At 41.7% G+C, this 15,992-nt stretch overlaps 1 protein-coding gene across 2 annotated transcripts in view; it reads right to left on the bottom strand.

The window, feature by feature from the left end:
* Positions 1–10,408: 10,408 nt before the first annotated feature.
* DGKQ (diacylglycerol kinase theta) overlaps positions 10,409–15,992 on the bottom strand; it is a 79,652-nt gene continuing 74,068 nt past the window's right edge. For both annotated transcript variants that reach the window (XM_071732167.1, XM_071732168.1), the window contains 3 exons: positions 15,877–15,988; positions 11,632–11,784; positions 10,409–10,606 (listed from right to left, as the gene is read on the bottom strand). In XM_071732167.1, the coding sequence (XP_071588268.1) occupies positions 10,508–10,606; positions 11,632–11,784; positions 15,877–15,988 (364 nt within the window). In that variant the 3' untranslated portion in view covers positions 10,409–10,507. The remainder of the gene's footprint in view (positions 10,607–11,631; positions 11,785–15,876; positions 15,989–15,992) is intronic.

Here is a 15,992-nt window from a genome sequence, read left to right as displayed (position 1 = left end):
ACACTGCTGTGGGAAAAGGCTAAGCTTTATGTCTTTATCAGGGTGCAGCCTGGGCACCTACTTGCATCTTGGATTGTCATCAGAAGCTGTACAGTCCATGCTTTTGACACTGCAGCATGTCATGGCACTACTGTGTCACAGGTGGTGAGTGTCTGGGTTCAACAACGTGCAGGGCAGCATCTTATGGCAGGGATGGAGACAGGCACTATGAAGACAGCATGATAATGCATCAAAATTCTGGAGACACTGGGAGAGCAGCCTTAGAAACCTGTGCCCTCAACTTCCCACCTTACAATTTTTTTTTTTCCTCCCCAAATTGGTGATTTTTAGAGGAGGATGACTTGAGAAAAAACAGAATAAACCTTTTTTTGTCCATGGACATAACAGCTGTGGCATAAGCATCTTTGCATAACTACAGTATGCAATTTCTCTTGCAGTAATTTTTAACCTGCAGCAGTAGCACATCCAGCACCTGGGCAGGGTTTCCCAAAAGTCTTTCCTAATCCAGGAAAGGATTAAGAAGGTTTTGCTATCCCCAGTTAAACAGCAAGAGGGCAGCAGCCTCCAGTTTAACAGTGAGCACTGTTAATTACACACCGGGATCATAAAACTGTATCTAGCAGCAAATGGCCTTGAATTGCCAGAACTAATGGCCTTGCTTCAGTAGCATGGTGCCTCAAGGACACTGCTTCATTTTGTGCCAGCCTCCCTCTGTATCCAGTTTTGTTCAGACAGGAGATGTTGGGGAACAGCTGTGGGAATTGCAGTTTCTGAGACTGAGAGTCACAGACCGGCTCCCAGCTCTGCTACGTGTTTTATTGAGGAGGATGCTGCAGCAGAGGATAGGACACCATGTCATCCTGCTGTGACAGAGATGTGGGAGCATCTTAGATTAAAAGCTGTGTAGTGGCCATGTGAATGGACTGATTTCTTTCAACTTGGCAAGTTTGAAGCAGGACTGGCAAGATTCATGGCTGGCGTCCTTGCTGCTAGGGATGTTTTTTGTCTCCAGAGCTGCTGCAGTTGCTTGTGCTTTGGGAATTGCAGGAGGTATAGCTGTTTTGAGCTGGTCCTGACCCCAAACCAGTGTGCAGAGGTGTGAGCAGTATCTCCTGAAATCCTGGGCTCACAGCAGCGCCAAAGACAGCCAGCACTGCCTCGGGGACACTGTGAGAGGGGCCAAGTATCCACAGCACAGGTTGATTGAGAGACACTGTGAAGGTGACAGGGCTTGTCTCCAACCTGTTTCCCAGTCTGTCCTTGTGCAGTTTCTCTGGGTCTGTTTTCTGACATCCACCCTCTCCCTTTATTACCACAAGGGCCATGTTAAGTCAGCAAGCTTCTAGTCAGAGCACTTCTCTGACAAGGCTCTGTACCCAGTTCTTGCAGGCTCTTCTGCCTCCTCTTTTAACACTTGTCTGTAACCCTGTAACCATTTTGGTGTTGTTCATATTTTTGTTCTCACTGTGATCTAGCACACTTTTAAACAGAACTCCTTGCTTATGAGGTGTGAAAGCTAAGTTCTGGGTAGATGAAGACTACAGTGCCAGCTACAGGAGAAGCCTTGGAAAACTGAGAGAGAGAGAGACTAATGCAGCAGTGAACTTTGAGCCCAGTTAGCTGGTAAGAGGCAGAGGGCTGACTCGTTTGTATTATTCATTTCAATGCTGCTTGCCTGTGTATGTGGTTGCCTGAAAAGGGAATTGCTCTATGTCTGTGTTGATCTGTTTGCACCAGGCAGGTCCTGGGAATGAGGAAACACAGCTGCCACTGCCATGCATGCCACCACTTGGTTATTCAGCCCTGGTGAGAGGATCCCCCATATGCTACAGTTGCCTGATCCCCCATATGCCAGTTGCCTGAAACAAGAAAACATCTATTTTAGGGAGCCAGTGTCATCTGATCATCAATTCGATATCCAAAATTGCTCCAGCTGCCCTTCAATTTAATCCCTTGTGACTTCATTATTTGTCTGTAAGTTTTTTTGCTTAGCTATACTTCAAAGCATGTTTCTCTAACTGGTGACTAAATCCACTTTGAAGTCAAACTGGTATTTACCATGATCAAGCCATCTTTCCCATTCTGATACACAAGTTCCCATTGATGTGTGTGGCATGGCCAGATTGCAAGGCATCACCCTACATGAGCAGACAGTAGAGTACTATAGATTAGTAGTATATTAGTTCTGAATTGACATTTCTATGTATAGCTTTTAAATGTAGTGGCAGCTGCTTCAGAGCCTGTTGATTTGCAGCCCAGCAAGGAGCAGTAGCATGTACCCTGAGATGCTAAGGCACAACTGAGCAGTCCCCTGCTGTGCAGTCATTTAACAGAATGGGAGAAACAATTGCTCCATGCCAGAGGAAAAGTTACTGCAGCAGGGACATTCCAAGTGGAGGTGTCAAGCTGATGGACCCCACTGGCCATGAGGTAGAGGAACAGGCCAAGAGCTGAGGAATCTTGACATCCAGAGGGGGGGTCGTTGACTCACAGTGGGGCAGAATTTCCAGCTAGGCTCTGCTTCCTTCACAGCCCTTCCTCTTGCCACAACTGGATCTCTCCAAGCCAAGGTCCATGGGGTCTGAACTATGGGGCCAGCTCACCCAAGCCAAGCACAATGCATGGGCCTATTCCCCACAGCCTGAAAACATCAAGTCATTTATTTCTAAAGGACTACAAAGAGGGCAAGCAATTATGCAAAACTATCTGGGACAATCTAGCTCATCATTAAAGTAACTCGCAAAACAAAAATGTTTAGTACACTATAGTGCTATCACTGAAAGATTTTACCAGTTACAGTAGGGCTACCCAAAAATAAGGGTTCTAGAAGTGCCTGAATGCTGTAGACATCAAATTTAGTATTTAGGATTTATCTTAGAAATGGAAGCCTACAAAATAACACTTCTACAACCCAGTTGCCTTCTCAGGGAGCATGACCCAATCTCCAAAAGCAAGGCTACAGAATAAGTAGAAAGTACTGTGTAGCTGAAGCGAGGTATGTTTCTCTCTGCAGAAGTGCATTTCACTAGTTTTAAAGCATAAGTACTCCATAAATATCCAGGATAGAAGAGATGTTGTATTTTTCACAGACGAAGTCTAGTTACAGATCTCTGGATCTTGTAAATAATACTTAGAATACAGAATTTGAAACCAGTGCAAAATGTACAATCAAACTAAACACAAAACACATATTGCAAAATATATACAGAATTGTCTAAGAACATAACCCAAGGACAAACAGTTGTTTAAATAGAAAATCCACCTTTTATAAATTACTTTTTTTTTTTTTTAAACCAATTAGTACACTAGTTATTTGTAGTCAAGTTACCACAGCATAGTGATTTGCGAGGCAGACATTGAGAAACAAGTTCCATCATTAAAAGCCTGTTTCTGAAACAAATCCACAAGTAAATGTGTGATAATGCATTACTGGTTTGAGGCACACAATGTGGAAACAGTTTTCAATCACTTCAATGCTTATACTTAGGCTATTTTTTTTTTTTTTTTTTTTTGAGAATTACTAGACAGATGCACAAAGAATAAGCACTATACAGTAACTAAACTGTTTAATGGTCAGCTTACCTTAGCTTGTTGGGCCAAAGATGATCTATTACTAATGTATTAAAACATTCACAAGAAACAGTTTAAGACATCTTAGAGTATCTTGATATTAAAATAGCATAAAACTCTTTGAAGTGGATGATTTAAATAACCAGAGGTGAATAACAGTTATTCAAGCAATAATTAAGCCATAGTTGGAGAAGAGTTAAGACATCATGGGTGGTTCATAAGTGGGAGGAACACCGAAATCTACAGTGAACTAGATAGATTCTGTGATGCTTTGCATTCAAAGCAGGATGGCTCCCTATCAATAATCAGAACTTGCAGCTTCAAGGTATTAATTGCTACTATCTACACTATTGATAATTAAACTATCTTGCTTTTGGCATGTTGAGAAAGCTGGACTTACACAGCTATTGCTATGCTACAAATCCCCAGTATTTTGCTTTAAAATAGCAATAAAGACTTTATAAGCACCTAAAATTACACAATAAATACTCAGTAACTCTTCAAGCACCTCTTGCTACCCAATTTGGCGAGATCAGCAGCACAAGGAAAAGGATCCACAGTGAGGCAAGCTGTTAACTGTTTGACACAGGCACATGTACCTTCCTTCAGAAAGCAAAAGAAGTAATGTGTAGCACACCCTGTGCACAGTGAAAGAGGACTGTAAAAGCCAAAGAGTCACCAGACTTGTAACTTCTAACACACCAGAGGGCTTCTGCTCTTCAACCTGCAGTGATTCGTAGGGGGAAACATTCTGCTTTCCACAGCTGATGTTTGTATCAGGGGTTGCTGCCAGAGGTGTAATACAGGATATGTACAATATAATTGAATCCACATCTCCTGAAATCAAGTAATCTCCTAAATAACACACTTGAGCTATGCAGAGTGACATGTTAAATGGTTGTGTTGCTAGGAGAGCTCAGAGAAATAACTACACCAGTAACAGTGCCCTATTAAAAACACTTTGCTTTGGGATACATCTACAGACTTTTATTTCAAGACTTCAGACCAACTTTTTCAGCAACACTGTCTGCTTGTAAAACATTCTCATAAATTATCATCACAAAAAATAAATATTTTGGGAAACATGTTCAATGCAACACTTGTATCAGTAGAGATTCTGTCTTAATTAGTCAATGGCAGAAAAGCCATAATCCACATTTCAATCTCTCCAAAGGTACATAACAAGGAATCTAAACCAGAAGGCAGCTATTTCATTAATTGTCATGGGAAGCAGAAACAGTGGTTCCAAAACACAGGAAAAGTGCACTGTTTCAACTGACACATATGGGTTTACAATCAATAGTCACTGTACTGTAAACATGGAAGCTGCTTAACTGCCTGTTAAGATGAATAATTTCATTCATTTCACTGCATTCCACATATACAACGGTTACACTGTTTAAAAAAATTACATTAAATAGGAAAAGGATCAAAAGCTTTGAGTTGGATCTCTCCTAAAAGCCAAGTCTCAAATCAGTTAATGTTGACATTATAACTAACACTTTATCATTACTGTTAAGCATTATACAATCAGGCTAATAAACCTAAATCTCAGCATAGCGGCCAATTTGTAACTGTTTAAAAATACATATGAACTGTCAGTCAGCTATACTGTGATGGGGGAAAGATACCAACTCTCATTCTAAAGCAGACTTCCAGGGGGAACGTGGACGGGGAAAAAAAAAAACTGCAGTCAGAAAAATTCCTAAACAGGTGCGCTCTTCAAACTTATTTTCATCGTTACCTGAAAGTGCATCTTTGTAGAATCATCCCCATATTTTCAAAAAAGTACAAACATTGCAATTTTGCCATCTAACAAGCCTATCTAACCTGCATTTTCCATTAAGTGCAAAAAGTACATGAAGTGATATATGCACAGATACATTTATGATTAAGTCCTGAAAATGAGGCAATGCTGTGACCATGAACCCAAAGTAGTTCAGTAGTCTTTGCTGCACAGCTGTTCAGTGGCTGAGGAAGAAGCTGAAGCAGAAATTAATGAACAGTCTAAAGAGTGGTGTTCTAGCACAGGATCTTCACTCCCCTGCTCTCCACACACATTCACCACTGCATTCCTTTGCTTTTGTTGCCATTTTCAGTATAAAGGCTGTGCCCAAAGAGCAGAAAGGCAGCCTGCCAGAAGCAGAGAATGCAGAGTACCTATCAGTGCTGTAAGGAAGAGGTACAAGATACAGACTAAAACGGTATCTAACTGCCAGGTCTCTCAAGTACACAGCTCCAAAGCATCCCCAGTTTAAGTGCTGGCGTGTGGACTGGTGGCTATGCAACACTGACTGTTCACACAGGCAGCACATTACCTTCACAGCTACATGTTTTATCTTCAACATAAATCTTTTTTAAGTGTCACAACAGCTCCTCTTACCTTCTACAGCTGAAAAATGAGGCTTCATTTGATAATGATACATTTACACGCCAACAGACTGCTACAGAATAATATGCATGCGTAAATGCTTAGTGATTCCAAACAGCTGAAATTCAAAACAAGTATACTAGTTGCTCTTTAAAGAAATGCAATCTGTACCATACTTTTAAGAGTGACTGTGAAGATTAAGGAACAATTGTCTAAACCAGTTTAGTTTTGTTCCTTATTTAAGTCTTACAGTGGACTACGCTACAGCTTGTATTTTTTAAAATGGTGTAAGAGTTATTACCATTAATTTTAGACACACAGACTTGATTAAAATCTAGAAAGAGCAAGAGAAGATCAAAGAGAAGTACACATGCAGAAACTGTACTCTAAACAAGTGCCATCTTGTTGGAAAGCACATGCTGATTAGAAGTATGTGCAGGAAAACCCAGTGGGACCAGTAGAAAAGCAAGCTCTGCCTCCTTTCCAGAAGTGGTAAAAGATCCAGAAGTGAGTACTAACACAGCATAAGTTGTACAAGTAGGCACTGTCAAAGGAAATACAATAAGGCCTATTTTAAAGGGTGTGTCCATGTGTGTCCACACTAGTATATACACATACATAAAAATAAAGTTTTAGGCAAAATAACATTGGTTCATTTAAAAATGAATGCCAGGAAACATCAGCAATTTAAACTGTACAAATCAAGTATACAAGCCATGGGAAAAAAGCAGCCAATTTCCTGAAGTAGCACCTGTATCTCAGGGTCAAGCTTTTGAATTCTGGTTCTCTTACTCAAGGTAGAAGTAATTTGTTTCCAGATTTTAACATGGTGAGCACCTTTTTATCTGCAACAGTGGGGTATTTAAAATGAATTGTGATTTTCGGGTCCCTCTCTCCCCAGTACTGGCACAGCCTAGTAGTAGTAGAAGATGCAAACAAGTAAAAGATGAGGGATGTGTATCAAGGCAGGAGAGATGCTGGCTGTGCTAAATGGGCCTGCCATGGTGTATGGGCAATGTAGAAAGGCAGAGAAGTGGAGAGAGGATGGGAGTGTGCTCAGGACAGCTGTAAGCCCATACCTCCTCCCTGTCATGGTTCCTGGACCTGTGTCTCTGATGTTGACTTAACACCTGTCTTGACAGAACCCTGCCTTTTCCCCAACACTTCTGTTACTGCATTATTTAAAGCACAGACAATCTTGCTGAAAGATTCAGTGCTGAGAATCACTTATCTGCCTCCTACCTTGTAAATCATGCTGCATTGTTTGTTTAATGTAAAGGATAAATCAAAGTCTTGTATTAACGGCAAAGCCTTATATCCTCTCTTGTAAGGAAGGAAGCCTTACATCCTATGAAAGAAGATATTAGGTCTTCTTAGAGAATAAATGTGATGAAAATGTCAAAAAAATATTCTTGATATACTGGCCTTTATCGTACCTGAAACTGGACAGCTTAATAAAGGGGTTAAATAGTGAGTTTCTCCTTTTAAAGGCTATGCAGAAGCTTTCCCACCTCAACTGTGCAACCGTTTTTTCTTTGAAGCATTTTGTGATGCACAGAGACCTTAAATGCCAAGTGTGGTTTTCTTAAGATACGTTCTTGTTTCCTTGTGGCACTCATCTGCTCAAACAATATATGGAGAACAGTTTTTGGAATAGAAGGGAAGGGAAAAAAAGAAAACTCAAAACCTTCCTGTCCTCCACCAGGACCCACTCTGGCTGTTGCATAGAGCACACACACACACTCGCATCGCCTTGCTACCACAGCACTACCCGAGACAAGCTTCTACTGTATTCCAGGGGTGGAAAATCCCCAGGGAAGGATATGCCAACAGCAAGGGGCCCTCTGGTTAAAATACTGTGGCCTGAGAGTTACATGTTATTTCGGATAACAAATACTGAGCAACAGAGAGAGTCAGCGAGACCCTCTCTGGGCCAAGAACAGGAAACACTGTCAGTTGTGTGCTACAGGATGATATACTGGAAAAACAGTAAGAGGAGTTTATTTACTTGGGCTGTAGAAGATGATCAGTACCAGCAAACTTAAAGCATATGGATATTTTCTCTAACCAAAAGTCAAGTTTTCCTCTTCACTACTGAGTCAGCAACTGGAAAGATCATGCATTCTTTCTGCTGCCCTGAGGACACAAAGCAGTTTCTCTGGCTTTCTGGACAATTATAAGCAGCAACCTATTTCAGATTTCCTCTCTAATTTGTGAGCTTCAGCCTGAGAGGGCACACACCCTGAAATACAGCACTTCACTCTTCCTACTTGTAATGCTGGTACCAAAATGCCAGAAGAGCTCCAGCTGGTCCTTCATGCCCAGGTTCTCAAGCAGAGACAACCCTGTGTTTAAAGATTAGGAGATGAGGATTTTAGCTCTGTACTATCCATGCTACCTCCTTTGTACCTTGAGTCTAGCTTGCAGGTTGAATAAAAAGATAAGCTGTAGTTCACATGGTGGTATCTGAAAAAATGCCTAAAAAGAAATTAACAATTTAAACAAGTAATAACTGGCTTCACTGAAAACAGGACTCAATCCTCCAAATGCATCTCTCCCAGAACCCTAAGAAAAGAAAGAATCACTGGAAAAGAAGCAGCTGCAGATGGCTGACACTTGCATATCTGTTTTGTCTGTATTGTGTTAGCTTTTTTTGAAATAGGTGACTGTCTTGTAGCCCCCCCCATTCACAACCTCATCTGTACACCTCATCTAGAAAGTAGAAAGCACAGGTAATGATTTAATGGTGCTTAGAGTACAGACGGACAGTCAGTACAGACTGACCAATAAGACCCAGCAAGAACTGCCTCAGCACATAATTAACTCCAATTAACTCTGCTCTTGCAGATTACAAAGTTATAGTGAAGTCCCCCCTAAAACCACTGGAGATGCTTTTCTACACACTGGCAAGAGGAATGCTCCCAAAACTGCCACTTAAGTGATGAATTCTTGCCATCCATAGCTGCATTTTTTACAACTGTGTAACAGAGAACAATGGCTCTGGCCACCATAGCTTAAGCAACAGATGCATACAAGTGGCAAAACCATACAGGCTGCCTGCACCACAGCTGGTTCAGTTGGTCCCTTGTTTATGATGTTGACTCAAAGTGAAAGGTTCAGTCACTTGGAGAAACACAGTGAGATGAGACCAGCAGAGGTGTGTGTAAAGATGAACACTACTATACCCACGGACAGGAGGTGTATGCAGTGTACAGCAGGACCAGCATGTCTGCTCTAGCATCACTCCCTAGCAGGAAGCTATGTAAGAAGTAGTGGATCCCCACACCTTCAGCAGGTGGGTAAGCACAGAGAAGTGATCCCAGTATCAAAGGAGCTGACAAAAGAACAACTTCTGAAGAGCACACATTCATCCAAGTGAGAAAAGACAGCCACTGGCATCCCTGGGCCCACATGTGATATCAACATGGAATAAGAACTTGAGAAGGCTGGCCAGGTAAGTGAGATTTTTTAACAGCCACTGCACTTCCAGTTATCTGAAGCCTACAGCACATCACATACACACTACAGGCTTCAATACCTCCTCTTAAGGCTCCCTAGTGAAGTGATGCTGTGCTTCAGTTCAGCTCTGACATAGGACTGGGGTAATATATTTAAGTGAACTCTAAATGGTTCTTTTACTGTAATTAGTGATTATTCCTTTAGTTTTTGAGCTTGCTGTTAAATAACAATCCAACTGTGACAAGTTAATGAAAATGAATTGGCACAAGTAAAGACAAGAGAAGTCTTGTGTCAAAGATAAGGGTTTCAATGATAGAAAATGTCAGTATATTGTAATACTAACTTGGGTATTCTTGTTCCTTTTTCACATTAGAGTAGTAGATGCTGAAATTCAAATGCCTTTTAAAACAGGCTTTGGCTGAATGGTACAGGAGAAACCAAGCTGCTGTTGAAAACTTGCTCTACAGTCCATTTCCCCTTCAGTCATACTGTCCAAATACTGTTGAAGTAAACTCGCTGAAATATTTTGACTTGACTGTTCTAGTAGTTTCTCTCTTCCCAGTGCATGGGGCTCCTTTTATAGAGATCATCCCTGTGTTTTGTATTTTTCTCAGCTCTGCTATTTGGAATGATCCAAAGAGTTCTCAGCAGCTTGTGTCTGCCTTTTTTTTAGGTTGGGAGGCTACTGCGAGCAATAACTTAAAGGAACACTTTTTCATTTATGGAAAAACACACCAGACTTTATCTGTGGAATGATTTTAAGAAAAAGATGGGAGGAGGAGAATAGTCTTTGGGAAGAAATGTCAGCATTTAGGAATCTGTTTGGCCTCAGTTTCTATATACATGAAAGACTAGGAAATGACTTATGGAAAAGCAACCCAAAGTAAACATTTCAGATGAGACAAGTGGTACATAAGTTATTTGTAAGAATGAGGCACTATCTTTGAAAGCCGAAGTAGAACCCAGTACTATCAAAATGTAATGAAAGGCACACTCATAACAACACTCTTTACCATCTGTCATCATCATCACCATCTGTCAGTTTTACTGAAACATCTTGGTGTCTACAGCAGGTGCACTGCTTCTCTTCTGATCACAGGTCTCCACTTAGCGTCCTCCATCAGAGACTGACGTGCTATCCCCTCTCATATCTCTCAGGCTTCCAGTTTTTTTCTGTTTCTGCTTGGATTTTTTCAACATATGGACCTAAAATGGAAAGTTTTAAAAGAAAGTGAATATTAAAATATCTGCCATTGCCTACAAGCAGATCCAAAGGAACTAACTGACGAACACGGAAAACACTGGAACTGCAAAGACATTTAAGTACACAGCTGTCTGAAGCACCTATCCTTATAAAGCTATACAGTTAACTGTTTTTTTACATAAACATATATATACACGTGTATGTATATAGCTGTATAAGGATATGTACAATGTATGCATGTACGTTCATGTACACATATATATTCACACATTTTTAGAGGCAGCACTATTACTTTAAAAACCTGATAGTAAGATAGGCTTGTTCTCTCTCTTTTTACACCCTTTCTTTCAGGAAAGGAACAAAATTTAAATTTTCCAAAACACCTGAGGCATAGCCTTTTTCACTCACTTTTTTTCTGTAAGGGCTGTTGTTCTGGTAGCCCTTCTGGCAGGGCCACATATTCTCTGAGACTGCCTATAGCAACAGATTTCTGTGAGTTGAAAAGGGATCCTTAATGTAGCAGATAAACGTGTAGACTGTTGTGCACCAGAATCAACTACTGCAAAATATTTATTTCACAACTATAATGCCAACAGAGAAGTTAAACTCTTAGGCAGATGATATTCTTTTCCTTCTACATATATACTGCAATCTCAAGGAAAACCAGACACCAATTACTCCAAAGTCTCTTTTTCTTAGACCCTCCTCCTCTGTTACTCAGTTTTCTCCTTTGCTGCTCTCTGACAGACCTTCCTCCCCTCCTCCAGCATGGCCAGCACCTCACACGCACCACTAGGCTGAAGCTCAGGGTTTATTTCTTTAAACACAAGCCTCATCAGAACCAGTGGAGAGGGCCCTCAAACCGTCCTCTGTAGAAACTGCTATGTATTTATCCAACAGTTACCAGCCCATGCCAATTAGCTCCACTAAGGTCAAGCATGAGAACACAACAGACAGGCAAGATACTGTGATAATATCCACTGAAGAAACAAACTCAGCTTTGCTAAGACAAACCTACAACCAGTACCTTTGGTCCCGCAGCAGAAATAATAATCTGGCCAGGGGCCTGAATCCAAGGCTCTCCATCAACTTGAACTGGAATTGGCTTGAGGAGGGTTACACGAAAATATGAACCTTGGGCTATGCGGATTCCTGATCGAAAACCACCTTGGACTTGACCCTGTTAAGAAGTAAAAGCCAGAACATCAATCACCCCAATAAGCAAGAAGCACAAATATTAGTAGCACTTAAACTAAGTGGCCAGAATTTTAGTCTCACCTGACATTTTAAGTTTCAATTAAAAGAACTGCTTAGTTAAAAACACATAGGGTGTTTTAACTGACTCATCATTAATTTTTTACATTGGTGCATGAAGAAGAACTCAGATACCCCTGCAGGCTGCCAGAAGAAACAATTCACACAGTGAATTTGTACACTCGGGCTGCCTGTGGAGCATGCACTCACAAAGATCTTGTTTGCTTTACTTCCCTCCTCCACAAGTTAGTAAACAAATTTTCAAAACACCTAACTATATGCAAGACATGTGAAACTCAAAAGTCTACAAGCATTTTATCTAACAGGGTGAGAGTTTTGCAAACTCAGCTGCAGCTAGTGGCTGGAGATGGGTTTGTTAACCACTATACTCCAAAGCAATGGGTACACTCCTAGTTGTTTCCAATTTCACAAAAATTCTAAGAATCTCTACCAAACCAGTTTTTCTAATGGAATGTTTTATATTTGTTGTCCTTAAAATATCTGAATTACAGAACTGTAAAGCTGGCCAGCACCAAAGGTCAAGCTGCACAGTATGCACCCACCTTTCCATTTTTGGTGGTTGAGTGGATTAGTTGTCTCTAGTTACCTGACCACATACACTTTCCAGCAGCAAATTTCTTATGACAGTGAAAGGAAAATGAAGAGAAGAAAAATAAACCACCATCCCACAGGATGGAATTGCTCATAGCAGTCAATTTCAAAACCACAAAATACATGGAAGAATTAGAGTTGCACGAACTGAGTCATAATTTTCTGTGCAGAACTGGCATACCATCTGCTTCATATATCATTTGGATAAAGACCAGCTAGCATCAGATTCTCAGAGAAAGTGACTGGAAGGCCTATGGCAGATTAATATAAGGCCACCTGTCTAAAAAGAATCTCCATTTTGATTGTGATGAGCTATGACAAGATGTTTTTGCAAACACACTATTTAAGTAGGTGTTTTTGTCATATTAAAATAAAATAAAACCTTGTTTTCATACTACAAACTGGTTTTGACACTATGACATCTGTTACGAGGAAGCTAGTAGATTCCATAATACATATCACAGAAATCACAGAATTACAGAGTGTTAGGGGTTGGAAGAGACCTCAAGAGATCATTGAGTCCAACCACCCTACCAGAGCAGGGTCACCTAGCGTAGGCCACACAAGAATGTGTCCAAGGTGGCTTTTGAATGTCTCCAGAGGAGACTTCAGCCTGTCCCTGTGTTCTGTGTGACTCTCACAGTGAAAAAGCTTTTCCTTATATTTAAGTGGAACCTTCTATGCTCCAGCTCACACCATTGCCCTTGGTCCTGTCATTGGGCATCAATGAGAAGAGCCTGGTTCCATCCTCCTGACACTCTCTCTTTACATATTTGTAAACATCAATGAAGTTGCCCCTCAGTCTCCTCCTCTCCAAGCTGAAGAGACCCAGCTCCCTCAGCCTTTCCTCACAAGGGAGATGCTCCATTCCTGCAATCATCTTTGTGGCTCTGCTCTGGACTCTCTCAAGCAGTTCCCCGTGCTTCTTGAACTGAGGAGCCCAGAACTGGACACAATATTCCAGGTGTGGCCTCACCAGGGCAGAGCAGAGGAGTAGCTTTGTGTCATCAGCAAAGCTGCTGAGAAGACACTATCCCATCATCAAAGTCATTGATAAAGATGTTGAACAGAACTGGACCCAGCAGTGATCCCTGGGGAGCTCCACTAGTCACAGGTGTCCAGCTGGACACTGCACCATTGATCACCACTCTTTGGGCTCTATTGTGTAGCCAGTTCTTAATCCATCTCACTGCAGATTCATCCATCCCACATTTCCTGACCTTGCTCAAGAAGATGTTATGGGAGCCTGTGTCAAAAGCCTTGCTAAAGCCAAGGCAGACTACAACCAGTGGTCTCCCTGCATCTACCCATTCAGTCACAATATCATGGAAGACTATCAGGTCAGTCAAGCATGATTTCCTCTTGGTAAATCCAGTCTGACTGTTCCTGATAACCTTCTTTTCCATGTGCTTAGAGCTGACTTCCAGAACAAGTTGCTCCATCATTTTTCTAGGACTGGAGGTGAGGATGACTGGTCTGTAATTTCTTGGATCTTCCTTCTTGCCCTTTTTGAAGACTGGAGTGCCACTGGCTTTCCTCCAGTCCCCAGGCACCTCTCCTGTTTGCCATGATCTCTCAAAAACGATGGAGAGTGGTAGGGCAATAACATCAGCCAGCTCCCCCTACACTCCTGGGTGCCTCCCAGCAGGGCCCATGGACTTGTGTACATTCAATTTGCATAACTGGTCTCTAGCCCTGTCTTCATTGATCAGTGGTGAGTCTTCCCTCCTCCAGGCTCTCTCTTATATCCATATCCAGGGTTTGGAGTTCACAAGGGCTGGTTTTAGGAGTAAAGACTGAAGCACAGAAGGTGTTCAGCAACTCTGCCTTCTCTGCATCCTCTGTTATCAGGGCTCCCACCCCATTCAGCAGTGGGCCCACATTTTCCCTATTTTTCCTTTTACTACTGATACATTTGAAGAAGCTCTTCTTGTTTCCTTTTACTTCTTTTGTCAGTTCTAGTTCTAAGAGCACTTTGGCCCTTCTTGTTTCCTTCCTACCTTCTCTGACAATGGCCTTATTATTTTTCCAAGTGACAAGTCTCTTCTTCTATGAACTTTCTTTCATTTTCTTTCTCCACAGGACTTTATTCAGAAGATCCATGTAGGTCTGTTACCACCTCTACACAACTTTTTACTCATAGGAATGCACCTATCTTGAGCTGGAAGGAAGTGTTATTTAAAAACTGACTAACTTTCTTGGGGTCCCTCTCCTTTCAGAGTCTTAGCCCATGGGATTCCTGCAAGTACATCCTTAAGGAGTCCAAAGTTAGCTCTGTTAAGTCCAGGGTTGTAATCTTATTGCCTTTCTTCTTCCTTGTAAAATACTAAACTCCATCATGTCCTGGTCACTGTCACCAAGGCTGTTCCCAACCTTCATGTCCACCAGACTTTCTTTATTTGCTAATACAAGGTCCAGCCAAGCCTCTCCTCATTGGTTCCTTCACTACCTGCATCAGAAAGTTATCACTGATGCACTGCAAGAGCCTTTTGGACTGAACATGTCTGGCTGTGTGGGCTTTCCAACAAATATCAGTACCAAGGAGTGTGATCTAGAGGCTACTTCCAGCTGAGTGTAGTAGAAGGCCTCATCCACATCTTCTTGGGCTGATGGTCTAAAGCAGACACCCACAACAGTTTCACCCCCATTTGCACATCCCTTAATTCTTACACTTTCAACCTCTTCCACCTCCCATCCTGGATAGAACTCAGTACATTCCAGCTGCTCTCTCACACAAAGAGCCACACCACCACCTTGCCTTGTCTTTTCTAAATAGTACATATCCATCCACGACAACATTCCAGTCATGGGAGCTGTCCCACCACATTTCAGTGATTGCAGTTATATCATAGCCATGCAACCTAATGCAGGTCTCCAACTCCTCCTGTTTATTCCCCAAGTATATTTGCATTTCATATATATATGTGTGTGTGTGTGTGTATGTATATATGTATTTTTCTGACCTTGGTTCAAAGCCTGCTAAAATCACGGGACACTTCCCCATGCACTTTTAACAAGTTCTTTACATCCCTACTACTACTTCTTACCCATCCATAGGTTTCCATTCCATCTGTCATAGTCTGTCTGGCACCTGATCATGGATCTTCAGGACAGGTCAATAAGCAGGCAACGAGAGGGCACTGCAGTCCACGAGCAGGCATTACCAGCTGCAGCTAAACTTCTAACACTGTAATGCTTTGCTCATTGACTGGTGATGCTGCCCATGAATTCTCTTTATTGTCTGTAGTGATTTCTGAGTGCTGCAACATGTACCAGAATAAACAACGGTATGATCTTAACATGAATGCATAGTTTTTAGGACTATGCACTTACAATGCCCTGTTTGTGACAAAAATAAACCATCCTGAGAAAATATATGTTTGTTCATACTAGGATGGCCACTTACCATGTGAACAACACCTGTCACACCAACAACTTCCAGCAGTCCATCATCAATCCGTGGTTTCTCGAAGCGGTTGTCATTGTCAGAGCCCCAGAGATCAGCTCCGGATCCCCAGCTGC

The sequence above is a fragment of the Heliangelus exortis genome, chromosome Z, assembly GCF_036169615.1.
Source record: "Heliangelus exortis chromosome Z, bHelExo1.hap1, whole genome shotgun sequence".
NCBI classification, from domain to species: Eukaryota; Metazoa; Chordata; class Aves; order Apodiformes; family Trochilidae; genus Heliangelus; species Heliangelus exortis.
This window is presented reverse-complemented; position numbering and strand designations above follow the sequence as displayed.